The 22705-nt window shown below is 35.8% G+C and overlaps 1 protein-coding gene across 1 annotated transcript in view; it reads right to left on the bottom strand.

Annotated features, from left to right (window-relative positions):
- JMY (junction mediating and regulatory protein, p53 cofactor) overlaps positions 1 to 22705 on the bottom strand; it is a 61962-nt gene that overhangs the window by 19749 nt on the left and 19508 nt on the right. Inside the window, exons 3-5 of the mRNA XM_021531120.4 lie at positions 10446 to 10596; positions 8458 to 8627; positions 3100 to 3265 (exon numbers count right to left, since the gene is read on the bottom strand). Coding sequence (XP_021386795.1) covers positions 3100 to 3265; positions 8458 to 8627; positions 10446 to 10596 — 487 coding nt within the window. The remainder of the gene's footprint in view (positions 1 to 3099; positions 3266 to 8457; positions 8628 to 10445; positions 10597 to 22705) is intronic.

The raw sequence follows: 22705 nt of genomic DNA, 5'->3' as shown, positions 1-22705 counted from the left end.
TAAGGTCTTTATGGGGAACAGAAATTAATACCAATGAAACTCAGCCTGCTATTCAGGCAAGCTCAAAGTATTAAAACACAAATGCAATTCTAAATGTACAGCTATAATGTGTAGCCTAATTTGAACACTGACCATGCATGTGTTTAGGTCTCACAAGGGACCCAAGGTGTGTAGCAATTTTCTCTGGTCTTCACCATGAAGTTCAGGATAGAAAAGACTACCTGAAGACCTCGGCATGAGATTCTTGTGTTACAACCAACTCATAATTTCATGTAAGGGGACTCGACAACAGGACACCAAAAATTTTCTCATAGGTTTTTGATGTCCCAGTCACTTCTCCTGGGAGGGAGGGAGGGAGGGCAACTTCAAGGCAATCCTTCAAAGCACTACAGGCCTGAAAAGGAGGTAATTACTAATAGTTTTATCAACATTCGTGATTTTTAGCTTCCTGAGTGAAGCATTTGGAATAACACTGAGCTCATCTTTAAATACTGCCTTTTCATCTCTTGCCAAGAAGGAAAGAGTGGTGATTATAAATCCTTGAAGGACGTTGGGATGAAGAAGCAGCAAAGACCTCTTACCTCTTGTTTCCTAATTCCACTGGCATACAAAGTAGGATATATTTGTCATACAGCAAGAAGAAAATGCATTACTGCTGTCTGAAACAGGCAGATGCAGCTGACATGTCTGTCAAGTGTGTATTCCACAGAAACACTGAACTTTCTTATTTCAACTTTTTCAACTACTTTCAGAAAGACTGTAATTTCTCCTACTTCAGCTACTTGACTATTTGGAGACAGGCACAGGATTTTCCTCAGTACGCAGGCCATTTTAAAAGCTGTTGTCACTTCATGTTATTGGTGTGTAGAGTCTCTGCAGCAACCAGAATTCTAACTGCCATGCTGATTTCAGCACAGTAGAAGTCATGGCAGGACCAGATAACAAAGCACAGCAAGATATGCATCTTATAATAAAAGCTACTAAAACATGCCAAACAGTTTCTTTACTTCAGCGCTCAGTTTGAAAAATAAAAACCCTGTAAAGCTTCATCAATATATAACTGTCAAGTCACTGGAACTCCCTTTGAGATACCACTGACTAAGAAGATTAATGGTTGACAATTATATTTCACCTTTCAGTATTAAAATGGGAGAATTTACAGCTGAATTTTGCTTTAGAAGACTTTCATGCAAAGTTAAAAACAAATATAGAAGCTCACCCCTCACAAATCCATTTTCACAAGAATGTACTCATACTTTGTACAAATAAGATAAAACCCTTGTAAAGTCTACCTAATAAAGTCATGGTTTTTGAATTTCAATGCAGGTATTTGCTTAATGACTAATGTGGCTCATAATATGACAATCTATTATCACTAGATCCTTTGCTAAATTTCCATAGATGTTCTTCTAGGTCACAACCAACTGCAGTCAATTCAAACCATGCTCTCAAAACATTAGTTGGGAATTCTCTGAACTATCTCTGCAGAACCACTACAGTCAAAGACTAGAGAGAAGCAATAGCATCTACTCAGCTTATACACATGAATTTCAAATCATACAGATGCGCAACATCAAAATCTGTTTACTTTACTAACAGCACACTTCAAAAAGAAAGTGTAACAGACCATGCTTTTCTTTTGACATCATAGGAAAAAACACATATTAAAAGACCACTGAATGTTTTAGATGCTTGAATTCAGATTTGGTGTTGAATAGTCTCACACATATGTAGTCACTTGCATGTCACATGATTTTTCACATTTATTGTTCTATCCACCTAAGGAAAGTCTAAGAAGGTAATTTCATGTGTTGAACAATTCTCAGACATTTAGAAACTATATTTTTCATTTTCTGTCATATGGGACAGCTTTGGATTTATAATTAAACAGTATCATATAAATTTAAAATACCAAAGGAAGCCAGAATGGTGAACTGTTTTGTTCCCACGAGGGAAGGAACAGGGTGATGATTTAGCTGACTGAGGGTTTTATTTTTGATTAGGTTGTGGGTTGAGGGCCTTTTTCAGATTTCTGGAGAAAATATCAATGACAAATCGTATTGCCCTGTAACATTTTTTACAGCTTACTCTCTGATGACCCAGAGGTTTTACTATCACTACACCAAAGACAAAGGATTTTGATATACGTTTCTTGGTCTCCTGTTCAGGGGACTTCTTTTAGTTCATAAGTAAGTAAGCAGACGTCTTCAGTACCAAAACTACACGTCTGATTTCCCAGTCCAAAATCTATCTACCCCAAAACCACTAATTCTCTACCCAGTCAAAGCTGCCACATTTCTGTAACACATTTATAAAGTTTCCAACCCTTATGTTCCAAGCATACAGTTATAATTGTTTCCATCAGAAGCCACAAAGATGGAGATTCATGATACAGTGAGACAAATCTGTGATACCTATGTTTTCTCCTTTTCCAGTGGCAACTCAAAATACAATCCAGCTTCAAACTTCTCCTAGGAGAATTTTCTATTCATAGCAATTTTTTTTATTCAAGACCTACGCTCTGAAAACAGCAAAACAAAGTACAAACATTAAAGCTAGAAAAGTCTAGAGGATAGAACTGGATTGAAAAATGCTGTATGATTTACATGTACTGTTTCCACAGTTTGCAAGTACATGAGGAGTATTAGGATAGTCGGGTCTGGAAGCATAAGGTTTTCATTGCTGCTCTAATTTTGAGATAATAACGTGAGCTTCAAGTGTAGCAAAAGAAATCCAATTTGCAGATATAGCTTTTGAAAACCAATCACTTTCAAGAAATGAGTATTATCAACACATCCTGCATATTTTTAAACAAGTACAGTAATTAAGACATCTCCTCCTCCCTTAGTTCTTCAAAACATATATAGTTTGCATATCTTATATGCAAATTTCCAAATACAGACAATGACAACCATATCAGAACTTCTTTATGTGTATTTATATGCCTTATAAACAGGTGTAAATTTTAATTTAACAGTACTTTTGTACCTCTTCACATGGCAAAGAATCTGCTCTCATTTCATTCCCACAGGCTTCCCTGAACTCTTAGGAAGAAAATTATCTTTAACAGATTTGCATTAATTGAAATAAACAAAGCACCTGACATCAATCTTCTGATGCTTTCAAGCTGTGCTGTCAGTAGCAGCTCTTCACATTTCAAGATCTCAAACTGCACTTCATACAACTGAAGCTGTAGATCATAGTAATCAGCTTCTAAGTGGTCCAAATGAGCTAATGCTTCCGTACCACCTTTCAGGCTCTGCATCTAAATAAAAAGAGAAAACAACAAACAAACAGAAACCATACAACTGTAGGATAATTATGAGAACAAAACCAAAGATTTTATGATTACAGCTAGATACTGTCTGGTACAGTAAATGTAACACATTAAAACTGAACACATCAAATCCCATGTTCTTAAGATGCCTTTAATAACTGACTTTTTTTCTACATGGCAATGAAATAAATCCATGGCATTGAATTACACTTTGCAACTGTCAAGTGTCAAGTTATAGCATGAAACATCCCTCACACTCTTTTACTCTACCCCTTGATTCTGTGAAGGTACATAATTAAATTAGAATTCTTCTATCTTCAATCCCCAATCTAAAAGTAGGCATCTAGAAAGCTACAGTTAAAACCTGTAAAAGCAGAACTGAGAAAAAAACATGAAAGGTTGTGCAAACAGGTTCTTTCTGGAGTCCTTCACAGGGGAATAAATACACAGATTATATATACACAAATTACACACAAATAATATATATTTCAGTACTTATTTGTATTATATGTTTGAATAGAAAAATAACACACAACCGAAGTGAACTGCAACCATTCTCTTTCATTTAGTCAAACAAGATTTATCTGCTCAATACAGTTAGCCATTCAGATAATATTTAAGAAATACCAGCATGTAAGGTAATCTTATGTGCTGAGGTTGGAGGGAATTCACACACCTCTACAACATGCATGCAGAAGAGTTACGGCTACATCCAAATTCTTGCTCAGAGTATGTATATCTGATAGTTTCTCTCGGATACTGGGTGAAAGTAATGGTAAATTTTAGTGGAAATTTGTGATTTGCCTATCTCATTATTCAGAAGAAATGTCCAGTTTCACATTATAGACAGTCAATCATTAAAAAGGGATGTCTACCAAGAAAAAATACCTGACCTATTTAGCGATACATTAAAAAATATTTGCTAGCATGTTTTGTACCTTATGGTGTTATCTTCAAATCGTAAAACTGAGTCTGTAATGAACAGCTACAAAAAGGGTTCCTTGACATTTAAATATGACTATAGTAAACTCAGAAGATATCTGTACTTAATTAAACCAATGATCCATTTTAGTCAATACCCTGTTTTGGGAAAATGTTGCAGAAATCCAGGAAGATGAAACATAACAGGCAGTGCAGTGATAGCTTCCCAAAAGGATTCACCAGCCTCTAACACAGCCTGTAGCAGCACAACTTAAATCACACTGCAGCCTCTTATACAAAACAGACTTACTGGACTTAATACATTTGTTCTATCCTTTTATTTTTTTTTTTTAACATGCAAGCTTTCAGCACCTGCACCATTATCTATTGACAGGGATTTCACAGCTTAATTAAATGCAAACAGTTCTGTGTACTGTACTTATTTCCAAATAAGATTGCTATACAGAATATCATTGAATCAATTCTTGCAACTTCTATTTTAAGTTTCTTCTGCTATATTTTGTACTTCTGTATGCATCTGTACGTATCAACTATTAGTCTGAAAACTCCAGTAAGTCCTTTAGTAAACACCAGAAACCTTACAATCATTAATGTAACATATATATGCTATAGTCTAGTGCTACACAAAAATGCCTTATGTCATTTTATTACTTTGCATCCATATTAAGTTACTAATTTGACCAGAATAGTAAATGACATACTGACTGCACAACTGGAGTGAACTACAGGCTACTTTTCAAGACAAAAGGACTGATTCTCTTGAACTCTCCAGTTTTTCCATATAAGAGGGATAATGTTTATTGTTCAGGCAGGATTTTAGCATTTTTCAAGAGATTTGGCATTTTTCAAAGATTTCCTCACTGTAAAAGTGCAGCAAAATTTGGTGGGTTTGTTGGTGAGGGAAGTGGGTGTGGGAAATGTTTGTTTGCTTTTTAAATTAAGATAATGTCAAATGTGAGCACACCTAAGAACTTCCCTTTTTCCATGAACTGTGAAAATGGCTCAAACCCTCACAATTATTTTCTTACAAACAGATGTTTAAAAATTTAAACACACAATGTACATAAAAACTGAATAAAGATACACACAGACCATCTTCAAAAGTCTCACCAAGTTATAGCCGCTGAGTACTTCATTCAGTTGCACTGCTGTCTGCCTGATAAAGAACCTTAGCAACTAACAACTGTACCTTTGCACTACAAAGAGCAAACACCACAGATGCTGTTAGTTATCTGTTCTGTTTTAGGGGTACCCTGCCACTTTTTCAGCTTTCAGGTGCAAAAGAAATGGGAAATTAGTACTGCTGTATGGTTCATGGGCAGATATCCTAGCTACATGATAGCTCCCCATGAAAAAGTAAAACTAAGACCTTGAATTTCAACAATTTATTTTAAAACTTCATGTAAGATACTACTAAGGTGTGATAATTCAAAACAGTATAATCACTTTTGGACATTTCAGCATATTTTCTTAAAATATCCTCTTCTTAATTGAGAGCAATTCTTACAAGTTTTCACCGAACAGTACCACAAATTTGCTGCATCCTTGGTAGCTCTCAGGCTGATCAACACAGTGAAAGAAACACAAAGAAATTTAACATGAGAACAGTATGGGAAACATTCTGCAATTCTGCTGGTTTTGTCTGGGGTAGGGTTGATTTTCTTCTCAGTGCCTGGTACGGGGTTTGCGCTGAACACAGGGCTGATAATACAGAGATGATTTTACTGAGCAAAGCTTGCACACAGCCCAGGCCTTACATGTTTTTGTATGGTCCCTCTAGAAGGGAAGATGGAAGTGCATGGGAGGCTGGGAAGAGATACGACCAGAACAGGTGACCCCAACTGACCAAAGGGATGTTCCAGACCATGTGACATCATGCCAGTATATAAAGTGGGAAGAAGAAAGAGGAAGGGAGGGAGTTAGAGAGTTTTGTTTTCTCAAGTTCGCAGTTACCTGTGATGGGGCCCTGAACCCCTGGAGATGGCTGAACACCTGTCTGCCCATGGGAAGACATGAATTAATTCCTTGTTTTGCTTTGCTCACGTGTTTGGCTTTGGCTTTCCCTATTAAACTGCCTTTATCTCAACCCATGAGTTTTCTAGCTTTTAATCCTTCTGATCCCACTTGTGAGGAAGCAAGTGAGCAGCCCCATGGCTCTTGGTTGCTGGCTGGGGTTAAAACAACACAGTGGTGGAACAAAAAACTTACACTGGGGAGATCCAAATTCAATTTCCTGTAATGCCACAACTTTCTGCACTAATGAAAGCAAATCATTTAATCTCTACAGTCTTCGTTGTTGCATTCATACCAATCAGAGAGTGGTTGCATTCACTGAATCAGAGTGGCTTAAGTTGGAAGGGACAAGTTCCAAGCCCTCCGCCACAGGCAGGGACACCTTTCACTAGACCAGGTTGCTCAGACTTCCATCCACTCTGGCCTTGTACACTTCTCAGGATGTTGATCCACAGCGTCTCTGGGCAACCTGTTCCAGTGTTGCTCCTTCAAAGTTCAAAGAATTTCTTCCTAATATATAGTTTAAACCCATCCACTTTCAGTTTAAAGCTATTTCCCCTCTTCATATCACAATATGCCCTTGCAAAAAATTTCTTTTCCAAGACTAAATGTTCAAAAAATCCATAGACAACCTGTTGAACACACTTTCCTCAAGTGAAATCATATCACATCTTTGTTCTGAATTGTCACGTTTCTCAGCTAAAATACAGATGTATTAATTTCTTGAGCATTTTAGTCTCTTCAAATAAACATCCTGTTTTTATCTTCTAGAATGTAGTAGCTAAATGGTTTGCCAGGAGGCATTTCAGTTCTACAAACATTATGAGACTGCCACCATTCTTTGCAAAAATAGGATGCCCAGCCAGGTTTCTCATATTCAACTCCTTATACTTAGGCGTTTTACATTCTCAGAACACACAATGTGTATCAGAGAAGAAGGTGGTTGCTGCTATCTCCCTACCACTGCACTCAGACCCAGAGTTCTTTATACCTTGTAATACACCATCCCAAAGTACCATGGACATTAGATGTTCCTTATTTCTCTGTCCCAAAAGCCTCAAACTCACAGCTCATCATGACGTATACTACAAGGAATCCTTCCTTTTCCTGTGCAGCCCCTAATACTTTAGCATATCAGACCAAACACTCACTCATTTACCAGACTGAGATCTCATTAAACAAAAATTCACAGGTCTCCACAGGGAAAAAAATAAGATTTGCCACAAAAAGAATATACACGGTTACTCTATGTGAAAATATTCAATATCTTGCCATTAGTACTGCTGGATTGTCTCATCAACTCTTGACTAAGGATGACAACAGCCTGATAAACTCAGGTTTTCAGACAACTCTTGGATTTCCAAATCTAAAGAGCACTGAAATGCAGTAAACCTATTTTTGGACTCTGGGTCTTGCATGTACTCTTTCTTCCCTGCAGATCAAGCTGTCTTCTACAGAGGTTCCTAAAATAGACACATAGTCTATCAGCCTTAAAAACCTACCAGCCTTTGCAGTGCTAAATTCGTGAGCTCTCTGGATAACTTTTTCATAACAGCACCATCAGTTTAGTCAAATTTCACTGAAGCATTTAAAAAGTTCTTTTAAAACAATCATCTAATTGCTAAAACACACATTAACATTAGTATGACAGAAAGTTCTTCGCACCAAATGTCCGTCCATATGATAGCAAAGTTTAAAATAGAATTTGAAGCATTGTTACTTTTGAGATGTCATAAAATCCAATAAATCTGGATTTTTTTCCTGCTAAGACATTTAAGCACAGTTTTATTCATGAACTCTTTCCTCAGGAAAACTGTGACTAGCACAGCCCCGTCTGGAAGACTGCCATTAGCAATTAAGGCAAGCAGAGAAAGAGTGCAAACACAACCATCCAGCTACCCATATATTTACTAATGGTCAGACACCTTCCATCTGGAATGTCAAAGCTATTCTGAAAAGGTGGTCATGCCTCTGACAGCTAAATTGCAGAGATTACATAGCAGCCAATTTCTGTCCTATCCTTTCTCTTCATTTTACTCATTCCAGTGGATCACTGTAAACATTTACAGCAAAAACTGTCTTTCTGTTTGAGAAACCAGGAAAAGGTGAACAGAAAACATACATAAGTGGCACAAAACTCACCACCCCTACATTGCAACATCATCTGTCTAACATTGCTTCTTTCTGTGTGCTTGAATTTTCTACTTACTGGCATGAAAACTTACCTCCTCTTTCAGCGCATGTTTCTTCTGCTCCAAACAGATTTCTTTAGCACGCATCAACTGCAAAGTCTCCTTAGAAACCGCATACTGAAGCTTTTCCATACGTTCCACTGCTGCTGCCCATGCTGCCTTACCAAATTTTTTCTGGTCTGCTCGCATTCGATCATACACAGCTACAGAAAGGAAAAAAAGAGGCAGGCATCTTACTAGTCTACTCTTCAAACCACTAGTGACCCTGCTGCAAAGAAAATGCACACATTTGTACTTAATAAAAATCTCACTAATACAAGCATTTGGTCTTGAACTGGATCCTAAATTTTCCCCACTTCTGTAACCATCAATTATCAGCTACTGAAGTCTCCAGCCTACCTTAACAACATTTCTAGTACAGTCATAAATTAAAATTAAACTGAAGAATGAAAAAAATTACTATTTAAAAACAAAGATTTCAGCTTAATTTCAAGTGCGATTCCGTAAGAACTCTGCATGAAATTAAAACAACATCTACCTTTTAACTCAAACTGCAGGAGTCCCTTGCCTGATTCAGATTTACTATTCTGGGGCACCAGATAACATCTAGGTGGACACATACAAGATTTTCACCACTGTTAATATACAGGTCACAAGATACTGTACTTAGCTTTGCAAAGCAAAAGCCACAAAAGTAATGAATCAAAGGGGTGGCATTAAGTCACCATACGCTACTACATGCTGGTCATGGGTAATAAAAAGCACCTTTATGTTCTCATGTGCTTTTCCTCTGCCATCTGTTAATATTTGGGTATGCAAGACTACCCTGTGATCAGCAGGAGGCCAAGAAAAACTACAAACACAAAAACCAGGTAAATAACCTGTATTTTAAAGATCTGCATTGTAATCAGCCTTCAGGCATATCACTTTCCACTGGTTTTCATCCAAATCCTGACTGCTGTACATAAAAAAATCACTTGAACAAAAACAAGTCAATATGTATAAATGTGCATTATCAACTAGTAGTGTATCTTACTGGCTACCTTTGTCATACTAGAAAAGGAGTAAAGCTGATTGGTACATTTAGAATTTCCTCTAATTGAATTTATTCCAACATGTTTTAAACTATTAAGTCAGCCAGTTAGAGTAAGGTGAAATTTCACATTAACTTGGGGTTGTCAATGAACAGAGTAAATTTGCAGTGCCTGCATCTCTTGAGCCAGATGTAGCAATCATGTACAGAGAACACAAGAGACCTACCAGTCAAAAAAGGATTTCTACTTTGGATCTTGCACAATCACTATCACCACGGCAAAGAAAGAAACAGGACCTGCAGTCAAGCAGGGGAGGATACCAAGACAACCTTTGTCAGTGAACTAGAAAATGGTCTGTTTGCCCTATTAAACTGGTTATTTAAGTTAAAATGGTACATGGATGAGAGCACGGGTGTACATACCAAGTCATCTGACCTCACTTTACTGCACCACTTTTTACTAAAACTATCACATTCTTCAAACACTGAAAAGCCAAGCTTATATCCATGAAGGCTTCTGAACAACAGAACAGCTTTCTTGGAGTAGTTAAACTGAGATGTTGCTTAATGTTTATAGAGTTTTGAAAAAAATTACTGGAAGGCAAGGAAGACTAGAAAAGGAAATTAACTGAAAGACAATTAACAATTTGCTATGGGGGTCTGCCATATCCAGTGCAGAAAACAGAATCCACCAGGGACTCTATGCTCTTAAATCCTTTGCAAACACAGAGTACCACTAATAGAATAACATTGAGAAAGTGGCTGTAATAAGTTCTGCCTAAAATTTCTATTCTGTTCATTGCTGATGAAGTTCTGAAAAGTTTTACAAGTGAAAGATTCAAACAGACACAGAATTAAAAACAAATAAGAATGACAACTGCATTTTCCCATGAAGGATTGATGAAAAAACCAGTACAACGCAGAACATAGTAAACATTAAATTATTTCATTTTTTTATGTGATGGATAGGATGACAGAAAATAACTACCTTTTTGTGTTTTAGCTGTTATTTCAAAATATTTAACTGTAAGATCTTGAATAGAAAGCACAGCCATGTGGGCTTTTTTCTGCCAATCAGCATCTTCTTTTTGCAGACTCTCAATTCTTCTGGGGCCTAGGTAGTCATTCTCTATTGAGATCTGAAAATAAATCAGCCCATGATTAAAAATACTATTAATTGCAGCTATTCTGCCAACAGCAAACAGTTTCAGGGCTAAGAAAGAAAATGAAAAAAAACGGAGATAAAACTACCACTACAGTTTCTACTCAACAGTAAAAAACTCTTTAGAAGCACTTGCTTCTCTTGAAAAAGTACATCCATCTTTCATAATTATTGTTCTTACTGGACACATTAAACCCACATATGTAATTTTAATTTATCAGCATTTTTTATTATGTATCTTATTACCTGCAGATTACACACATGTTTCATGCTTCATCCAGGCTTTCTTCCAGCCTGGACTATTTTGTTCTGAAGTAAATAAATGATCTTCGATCAGAATGAAGCTGGCAACCAGAGTAATCCTGGGGTAGCATTAGCTTAGTGATCATCAAGATTTTAGAAGTTTTTCTTTGTTATAGATGACTTAAAAAAGTATATTTTCCTAGTGCCTGGGAGCTCGAACATCCTTTCATTTCCAAGATAAAGGCAGTTTTATTCTGAGGTCCCAGCTAGCTGAAGCCAATAAAAGACTTGGAGTTTATTTCACAACTAATAAATATGTAGCTTTCTCTCCCAAACCCGAGAATTTTTACACACCTGTCACACTACAACAACAGACTACATATCTTGTAACTTAATAAAAAATTTAAGCCTGCTCATGCAATACCAAAGTAGTCATTATTTTCCATATCTATCAGTCAAGAAGACACCTTAATATTATAGGCAAACAAAACCAAAAGTGCTCATAACTTTCTATGTCCCAAATATTTCAACCTGAAGTTCTAATGCTTCAAGTATTAATCTTGATTTCACAAATCTTCAATTTGGTCTAAATAGCCAATCCACTCTATAGTTCAATTGCAAATGAAAGGTTTTTAAGTGACTGTTCAGGAGTTACTTCTGCATACCCACTTGTCCCCATCCCTCACATGGATGATTTTCACAAGTAAAAACAAATAGATGCCTTCTAAATACTCGTTCATTTCTTGAAAAACACTTAGAGGACATTCATACGGTATTGAATCTACTTCTTATGTATTTCCAGAACTCTGAGAAAGGCAACCGATTAAGCATGATGTGGACAAGTGGTAAGTGAATAACACATACTAAATATGCTGTAACATGTCATTCTATGGAGTAGGAATGCACCATGTTTCCCACAGGCAATACTTACAAGTGGACAGACAGGTTTCCAAATCAATATTGAACTATAGACATATATATATACACACACATATACCAGGGAATTACATGCTGGTGAAATTAATGCTTTTCATTTACACAGTACTCTGAAACAGCAAATTCATTTGTGAAGCTGGATAAAAAACAACACAGTTAAAAGTCATCCTTTTCTGCTCCTTGGTAGAGATGAGGTAACTTGACACTAAATTGACAAAGGATCACTGAGTAATGTGAGTAACATTCTTATTAGATATGAGTTCTAGGAGAGTAAGCCTCAAAGTAAATTTTTTTTTAAAAGTTTTGTCTGCCAAATACTATTCACACATGGTGCAAGTAAAAGAGTTTTATGATTGCATAATTGTATCTTTGTTCCCCAGGGCAAGTATTTACAAGTAACAAAAAAGGAAAGTGTGTTTTCATCATCCACAATCCCAAGTATGTCATCTATATATTAAAATTAGTGCTAAAGGTACTCATAAAGCAACACAGAGAAAACCCAAGAAATCATGGCTTTAATCAATTACATAAACAAGAACAGATCAACAACTTGTCTTTAGGCTGCAGGAACAGTGGCATGCTTAACAGGAATGTGAAAGGAGCCCCAGAAAGATAAAATGGATAGAAACTTTTCCCTAATGTTGCTTGATCTGCCTTCGTGCTTGCCCACAACTACATATCTAGCCAGATAGTCAAGCTCTTAGAAATGGTTCTTAAATAACTTGTAGTCCAATTAAAAAAAAAAAAAATCAAAGGCACAGCTAATGCTCATGTTTGGACTTTGCATTCTGCAGCTTGGATTAGGGACACACACACAGTATTAACTTTCTGGCTCCGAAGACACAAAATAATGGAGGATGGATGTGCTGGTTTTGGCTGGATTAGTTTTCTTTGTATTAGCTAGTATGAACTCTGTTTTGGAATTGTGCTGCAAAGCGTCTTAGTAATACAGGGATATTTTAGCTACCACTAAGCAGTGCTGACACAAAGCCAAGGCCTTTTCGGCTTCTCATCCCACTCCACTAGTGAGGAGACTGGGAGTTCACAAGAAGTTGGAAAGAGAAGCAAGTGGGAAAGCTGACCCCATCTGACCAACAGAGACATTCTATACCATAGAACACTTCAGCAATAAATCTGGGGGAAGCAGATAATGTTCAGAGAGATGGGTGTTTGTCTAAGTCACTGTGACCCTGCACTCTTGGAGAGAGCTGAAGACCTGCCTGCCCATAGGAACCAGAGAATGAATTCCCTCTTTTGATTTGCTTCACATGCATAGCTTTTGCTTTGCTTATTAAACTGTCTTTATCTCAACTCATGAGTTTTCTCAGTTTTACTCTTCCGATTCTCTTCCCACCACCACTGAGCTAAAGTGAGCAAGCAGCCGTGTGGGGCTTACTTGATGGTCACAGTTCAACTATGACAAATAATGAGGCTCTCACTATTATAAAGGCAGCATCCAATCTAAAGGCAAAAACAGAATCTAGGTACGAGTGGGGAGCTCTCTTTGACAGGTGAAATATCCCACATGCTTTCCTAATAAAGTTGAATGGCTTGAAGCTAAGGATGAACCTTAAACTGAAAAACTTGCTCCCTTCACTTTACTGCTGGGCCAGATTACCACAGCCACAACCTCTCCACAGGTATGCGAACCTGAAGGAACTGAGGTTCGAGGTGACAAGTTCCAAATGAGAGAGTTCAAGAACAAGCTTCCAGGCTGAAGTAACAATCCTCAGTCACAAAGATCTCTGTTACACTTTGGATACATGAAAGACAGGATCTAATTATGGGAAAAGCAGACTTGCCAAAAGGCGACTCCGTAACAGTATTCATGAAGAGTCTGCGCTGCCTCCTTGAAGATAGCTCCCACCTGTGTTTCTATTAGGTCAATGACTGAGTGACAGCAAACTTTAGGAGTTCCTTTGGTGCCTCAGATCTACCTGGCTACTGCTCCCTGCTTCCCACTTCAAGCTTGTGATGCTCCTGCCCAATCTTGCTTTGCTCGGTTTGCCTGACATACATGCCCTGCAGCCTTCTGAGAGCCACTCTACTGATCTGAAGGTGATCCAATGCTCCCTGTGGGAAAACCAATCTCTTCCCATCCAGCCATTTCATTCCACCTGATTCAATTTCACCATCAAAAAAGTAAAAATGAAAGACAGTTATTAAAAAGAAACAATAAAAAAAAAACGCAGTATAAAAGAAAATATTGATTGCAACCTTTCCAAAGGTAATTGTGGCCATTCTTTATAATCAAACCAAATAACTATGACAAACTGGAAGACAGAGGGCATACGAAAAGATACTTCTAGCCATGGACATGGCACGCTTTGGGAAAACATTATTAAAAGGAGATAGCCATATTGTGACTGCAAATACTGACAGCACCAACAACTTAGAAGAGTTACCAGTTCTCAAGTGCAACCTAGCTAGATAATTACTATAATCTACTTGTCATTAATTAAATTTATGCTTGTCATCCTTTCCAGGCATGGCACAGAATCTCCAGAGAAAAACAGAGATGAACAACTGAGACAAAGGGGTGAAATATATATGATCCCCTTTGCCAAACAGCTGTCTGGGCATTATATCTCAGTCCAAGAAAATGCCACTAGAGAAATTCTAAACAAATATATATTAAATCATAATATTCAATTTAAATAATAAATACAAATGTGGTGCATTTATATACAAGATAGAAATTATTCATAGCATATGTTATCACAGGAAATAGAAAGTAAGCCCATGGGGGGAAAGATAGCTTAAATAAAGACTACAGCTGTAACAGGGGGAAAAGTTGAGGAGTAAAGTTAAGGAACATGCCTTTCAAGCTTACAGCTTATGAAATGACAGGTTTTCTCCCCACCTGCAAACACCTCCATGACAGAAGTGACCACTCCCTAATTCTGTCCTAGCTAAGAATTTAAAAAGGAAAAGGGAGTAGCCATGGACTATTAAACATCAACATGAACAGGCTTGTGAGTTTTGGAGACTTTGTTTTCTATATTCTCTTCAATAATTAATCACCTTGATGTAAGACAACAACTCTCATTATAGAATTAAAAGGAAGCTCTTACATGCTTCTGCATTCCATTATTGTTTGCAATACACACATAATCTGTTTATGCTTTATTTTGCTCACCTTTATGATGCAAGCATCTTCAGTTTTTATAGCTCATAAAAGAGCAGATGTCATTTTACAGACTAATCAAATAATTTTTAAATTACTATTATCCATACTAAATATGACTAAAAGAAGGCAAAGAATAACTGAAAAGTGCTGTCATTTAATGACATTTCTTGTAAACTTGTGTATCTGCTTTCAATTTATTAATATTTTTAGTTTAAAATTAAGAAACTCTAATGTAGTTGAAGTTTCTTCCTAACCTAAAAGGTTTTGCAATTACCTAACATTTTTCAAAGTCAGCTTTTGGCCTGGAATTGTTCATTTAGACTCAAAAGTTTTGGAGAAAGCCTGGTCTACAGCTAAACCTCTCATCTGACCACTAGATGAGAAGCCAAATCTACAGTTTCTCTTCTACTCATCTTTTCACCAATAAAACAACCCAGCTATTCTTCCTTTAAAAAGCCTGTATTCTCCTTGAGAGGAATCCAAGCTTCACAGTAAAATTTGCTATCATTTTTTTTCCTCCAATGATGAAACTTGCTTTTGTAGACTTTCATGTTTTACAAGCTATACTTCAAATGATGCTTTGAAGCTAAGAAAATTATGACAGCTTTCATAAAAGTGGTTGTGCAAAACACAGAAGAAGGGATAGAAACAGCAGAAGCCATTAACTTCAACATATCACACAAGCACCTATTTCTTTAGACTAATGGAAGATAAAAGAACACATCTCAACACTGTATTGATATGTTTCTGAAGGAGAATAAATTAATTCTTCCAGAGAAAACAAACTGAAAGGAGGTTCCTAAACTAGACCATAAGCAGATGAGGATGGATCAACAGAGGCAATGCTGTACTCAAAATATCCTTCTCTGGAGCAATTCACAAATTATGGTTAAATTCTGAAGAGACTAAACTAAGCTGATTGAGAGAAAATATGAGCAATAGGCCTGAAACAATGGGATACACATATATTACATACATATGCTAAGTGAAGATCTTTAATACCTCCCATGTTTTTTTCTGGACAATGGACAAGACTGAGAGAAATAAAACTTTGCCCAGGCCATGTAATAACTTAGGCAGGGATATGTCATATCTCTCCAGCTCCCTTTGCTATCCTTCTTCTGGATGGATTTGTAATAGGTAGAAAAGGAGAAAAATCTGACATGTAACAGCAGGTCAGTTATTTATAAGAACAAAAAAAAGTAAGCTGAGTGTGTAGCACAGATGACAGTGGCAAAATACAAAATGGAAATGGCTTTATAAGTAAAAGCATGTTTCAGATCAAAGGCTCAGCTATCTGCCTTCTCCAAGAGGTCAAACAAGCAATTCCAACCACAGCCTGTTAGACATAGCAGCAAGAAAACATGCATTTCAGCATCTAGTCAGAGACTTATCAAAGTTAGGTCTTACTAACTTTTTTTGTTGTTTTTCATTTAACTGTGCTCTCAGGTGTTAACACAAACCTAACATTATTTCCCCAAATAAGCTGCAATTCTGTACATACAACTCTAAATGTACTAGGTGAAATCATTCAGCTTTGAAAAGGGCTTTACAGTTTTACCCTAAGAAATATGGACATGGACTTCAATGTTAATATATAAAAACACATTTAGTTTGCATGGTCTAGAAGCCTCAAAATATCTGGCACCTGGGACTAAAACACAAACTTCAGGAGCTTTGATTACCTTAAAACAAGGAGAACAACATAAATAATTCCATCAAGACTGTAAAGGAAGCAACAAAACAAAAGGTAACAAGATGCTGGGACATACAGAAAGAAGAATAAAATAGTAATGTCATTTTACTTCGAAGTGCAGTGGTGAATGTTTTTTCCAGAATGATGCAGAATGCTGAAAAACTAAGTAGTCAGAAGTGAAAAATCATAGAAGATTTAGGTTAGGGGAAACATTAGAGGAAAGACTGGGTTTATTTAATGGGTATTTTTTCAAAAGACACAAAAGAATTTATGTAAAGAGGTAAAGTGTTAAAACCACTAAGCTACAGTATTTTATATTGGCAATTGACAGAATTAAAGCTAAACAGTGTACTCAGCATTACGCCTTCCTCACTTATTCATCTGTATAGCATAAAACCTTTCTATACATTTCAGCTTCATTGACTGAGACCTAGACCAAAAGAGAGTTCACCTTCAAAGAAAGCTTTTATTTTTCAGAAGATATATTTTTAAGAAGACATATTCTACAAGTTATTTGAAAATGCTGTTTAAGCCAAGTTAAGTCAAAGGCAAAGAGTGCTGAAGTGTTTCCAGACATTCTATATTCTGTTTGTGCATGAAAATGATTGGATGGATTTTGAAATCTTCAGTTAAAAAAAACCTTAATAATGCAATAGACAAAATGTGAAGCATATATATCAAGAGTTCATCAGTTGATAATTTTTATATACAGCTACACTGAAAAAAGAGAAATAGTGACAAAAGTATTAGCCAGAAGAAATCAGATTAAGGACATATAAATAGTCATTAATGTGGATACTGGAAATAACTGTAACAACTAGCAAATAAAGCCTGGTAAGTTTTAGTATGAAGCTAGAAAATATGATGAAAGCTTACAAAAAGGGGTTTTTTTTCAGAGCACTACTGAAAAGAAGTACTAAAAAGTACTAGATTTCTAACAATTTAGATATTTAGGTAAAAAAAAATTTTAACTTTAGACTCCCAGCATATTTTTCAACCGCTGAAGGCCTTCAGTCCCTCTCCTTGACCTCCACCATCTGAATAACACTGCATCAAAGTCTCCTCCTTTTTCCTCTTTCCCTATCTCCAACACTGCACAGGAAAAAAAAAAATCATACATTTCTGTGATTCACCCTCCTTGACTCTAATCCTCAGGGACACCTAATTTAGAATTTTCTGCATGTTTACCAGCCTTTCAAAGTTCCATCAAGATAACTTTTTGAATGGATACACTGATTCTGCATTTTTCTGCACTATTTCCTCCATTGCTAGCACTTGAGGGAAAAAAAATGAAGACAAGGTACATTGCTAACTCCCAAATTCTTTTACAGGCCTTCTAAACTGACAGTTAATCTAAATCATTAAGAGACACTGATGATTCTCCTTCTGAACACATCTGTATTTGGTGTCCACAGTTAAACTGCAGAAATTATTGCCACAGAGAATGTAAGGTGTATTATGAATTTGTTTTTGCTTTATTTGTAGATTGTTTTAAAGCACCACCAGTTCACTGAGGTACCCCTATTTTCTACACTTTCTACCCTTTAACATTCATGATTTATATACCTTTCTGATCTTTGATGAATCACATGCTTTCCAAACTAAGGCAATTCAATTCTTTTACTCTGGTCTAGCATTGAGGATGCTCAATAGGGAAACACCCTTACCTTCCATACTGTCATTATTCTGATACTGTGGTACAGTTTTGAGAGGAAGAAACTAAAACTGTGACATTCAAGATGCAAATATACCATGGATGTATTCCAAAGTATGATGTTTTCTATTAGGCACTTGGCAAAAGCGCCATTTTGCTGCATTTGCCAGCAAACTCAAGATAAATTTTATAAATTTTTTCTCAAGAGTAGTAATTAGTTAATTAGGTGCACATAAATATGCTTTTGTAGGCTGTCATCAACCTCCTGCATATGCATTAATTTTTCTTTATTGAAATTTGACCTGCCATTTTATTATCCAAACCAGCTTTTTGTATGGCGACTTTTTAAAAATCTAAACAATAAACCTTCCAGCATTCAAATATTATCAATTTTTTCTGCATGTCTCATTAACCACTTTTATAGCTGAACACCTACAGCAGTCATGTACTCTACTCATTTTGCAGACAAGCAGATTTAACCAATGGAGACACACACCACGGTTTTGTAGTCAGCTACCTCTTACCAGAAACTAAGTTTCATTAAATGATTTAGGGTACCAGTGTGCTTTCTATCAGATTTCCACTTCGGAATTTTTTTTTTTTTTTGAGAAAGTCCATAAAGTCCTGACTTAAAGTCAGCAAAATGTTCTGTTCTGAGTTCATTTAATAGTTTACAGGATTTATAATCCAGACTGTAAACAGAAACTGACATACAATCCTTTTGAATCAAAGTATGAAGACAATTAGCCTAATTCACCATATTGCATCATGTTCTCAAACAAACAGGCAATAATTTCCCTGCAGTTTATGACTATTTGCATAAACTTAGATTTTTTCTCCAGTCTATTTTTCAGTCCATCTTCTCCAGTCTAGTTTTTCAAAAGCTATGTTTATTTAAGTATTATTCCTAATGATGTGAGAACACACCTTCAGCTACAAATAGATTAAAAAATAAGTTAAAAATCCCTTGGTGTTTTACAGTTTCTCCAAAACATCTTTATGTGACTAGAGACTTTTCAAAAAAAGATATTCTGTAAGTACTTTTTAAAGGAATTCTCTCAGTTTTTCCAGTTGTTCTCATCACTAAATTTCTTCTCCCTTGAACTTGCTACATACTTCATTAAACTATTTTAACCTAATTTAACTATTTTAATAGTTAAACTATTTAACTATTTTAAAACTTTACATGTTCAATACAATACAATTTATTTCTATGTACTTAATTTTGCATAAATCAAAATTGAAATTGTTATAAAGTTCACTATTGCAATTCACCACCATATATAAAACAAAGAAATCCACACATAGTGGAGCTAGAATTGTATTTTTAATACACCAGAATCTGCACAAGTGAGCTTGAGAGGGAAGCTTTCAGATAGACTAATAAAAGATTCCAACATTTTTTTAAAGCAGGATACTATGAATCACCAACATATATGCTATTATAATTTCTAGCTTCCAGTGCTAGACCTCAATATTAAAGTATTTGAAATAATTAAAATCTCCTTACATTCATATGAACTAACATGCAAGTGAATGTAATTTACACGTAAGCAATGAAGCTACGAGTATGTTTAATATATTTAACATACAATAAGTTTTCAATGTTCTCATTTCCTGGAGATGAGCTGAGATATAATGGTGGCTCTAAACTTTCACCCATAATGAGATATTATCAATTTCCAGTTAAGCAAAACCAGCTCAACTCAGACCTTAAAGAATGAATGTTTTGAAGTTTTGCTGGAATCTACATGTTGGTTGTGAAGCAATTTGTTACATTTTATCTTTCGTCCAATATCAAGGACATCCAAAAAACCCTCAAGCATGACAAAATAAGGCCTCCCACTGATTTCACTTGGCATTTGAACAAACCTGGTGCCTATTCATCATGATTGAAGTACTGTCCACAACTGCAAGGCCATAAAAATTCTGAGTAGTAAGGTAGTTTCTTTGACTGTATGAAGACTGGTGAACACAGACATACAGACAAAAAAGGCTTTGGGGTTTAGCTCATGAAGTCATTTTTAAAAAAAAATTTTTTTGTCTTTTCTAGTTAACCAGATCTGGTAGCCTGTATCAAAGAACCCTTCATGTCTTAGTCTTACAAGACTTAAAGCTTGATCATAGAACCTGGCCAGTAGTTCTATAGCCAAGTATCAACCACTAACTTGTTGCTCCTCACATACTTTCTGAAGAACATAGCACTATATATAAAGGCTCTCAAAAAGTTTAGATTTAATTTTCTGAAATCAGAGGCACCAAAACAGAGGTATCCACTCTGATTTTTCCAGATTTCAGAAACACTTAGCATTTTTATTTCCAGCTATTGATGACTACTACATCCCACTTTTCTGCTATGGCAATGTGTGTTCTGCACACACAGAAAATAGGCAAATTTTCATAGAGAAATTATTTATTTTGATTAAGGAAATACTTGTTGACATACATGTGAAACATTTTTAGAATCAGAAATGTAACACCGTTTCTTAGTTGCCAAGTAGTCTGATTCTTAGGAAAAAGAGTATCTTAAATTCCATTTAAAATTCAACATTAATGCTAGATTAATCTATCAACATTGCTTGTCCTGTAGTTTTATGTTCACAGGTGTCTTCCCAGTTCTTGGAAGAATATACGGACAGCCCAAAACATGTAACACAGCATCTGAGTATCAAGCTACATTTGCCTGGTCCCTATATAATACCCAACAGTCCAAAATCCGAAGAAAACGTCCAATAATGCATATAGTGAAATTAATATGCTAAAACTCACTACGTGAATGTCTTTACATATTATTACAACTAAACCAGCAACAGTCCATAATTAAATCAGAAAATACCTATCCAAATACAGCCCAGCTTTTACGTTTATAGAAAATATAATACTGTCTTCAATTCCTTTATTATGCCTTCTCCAGCATTCAGTAGACATATGCACTCTTTGGCTGGCTCATCAATACAACTTTTCACATTTACCTTACCAAATACAGTCATACTAAATATCCTGAATATGTCTAGTAAGTGTATCTTATATTTTAATCTTGAAATTAGTTCAGACTTGCTTATTTGATAGGCATTTCTCAATTTGATAATACCATTCATTACAAGTTGGCTTTTTTTTCTGTGTCCCTCATAAAGGCCTTGGGGCAAGCAGGGCTGTTCCCTTATCACACATATAAAGATTTAAGTCCAAAACACAGCTGTGCTTGCAGTGCTCAGCTCTTTCAAGAATGCATGGTATGTGGTAAGCATCTTGACATGCTTGGAGTGAAGTCCCCATGGATTTGAGCGGCACTTACACGTAAAGAGCATTTAAATAAACAAAACCAGGTTTCTGATGCTGGAAGCCCAAAAAAAGACAAGCATATTACTTACTGAACACATTGTTCTAGGGTCAGATAACCTTAATTAAGATAACTCTTAATTAAGCAGAAATGCCATTAGAAGCTCCTTTTCCACAGTGACATTTCATAACAACCCAGCTTTTTTTCCTTTCATGATCTTATACCTTTTTCATCCTGCTTTGCAAATCCAGAAATATTTAAATACTTCACAGCTTTAATTCTTCACATACCTAAATGTTCCATCCTTCACACTAAATAAAACAAAATACATCTGAAAGATTAGCATACGATCAAAATATAAAATGAAACAAGATTCTATCATGTCTATAATGGGCAGCAGTAATCTACATTTTCAAGCTTCCACATGGTTTTTAACTTGTTATGAACTTTAATTCTGGGTTGTTTGGTTTGTTGTTTGATTTGGTTTGTTGTTTGGTAGGGTTTTTTTTCAAAGAAGTAATCTGGGTACAATACAGATGTCCCTCTCTAGTAAGCTTCCAGTGAAGACAGAACTTTGTTTTTGTTTTTCCCTTGCCTCCCATAGGTTTGTCTCTTAAAATTTCACAAGAACAGCAGAAATTTAACACAGATGACATATATTCCAATTTTTATGTCCTGCTCCAAAATCAGAAAACACTCTTCCCAAAGATTACAGGTGATGTAGTTAATTTCCTTCTAAACTCACCTTGAAAACTGACAAAATTAAGCTGATTAAAAAATGTAAAACCTCCCAAATTCTTTAAAAAAATTTAAAAAAAAATCCAAACTAAACCAACTTCCCCACAAATCAGAAACAGATACCTAATTCAGAAAAGGTCTGAAACATTAAAGCCTGCCAGAAAAACATATGCAGCAAGTTAATACAAACCATTTCATGCACAAGTTCTATTTATAAAACATTTCTTCAATCCTAGCTACCCAGTATAATATATGTTTTGTCATCATAGATACAAGTACTGCTTTTTCTCAAATGATGAAAGGAAAAACAAGAGATGGCATCTTTCTCTACTGCATTATACAGATGACTAAGTTTTTTAACTCACAAGTTGCCAAGTTAGGAAGAGAACACAATGTACATTAGAAGAAA

Source organism: Lonchura striata, chromosome Z, assembly GCF_050655825.1.
Source record: "Lonchura striata isolate lonStrDom1 chromosome Z, ASM5065582v1, whole genome shotgun sequence".
NCBI lineage: Eukaryota > Metazoa > Chordata > Aves > Passeriformes > Estrildidae > Lonchura > Lonchura striata.
The sequence above is the reverse complement of the archived record's forward strand: the minus strand, read 5'-3'. Positions and strand labels throughout refer to the sequence as shown.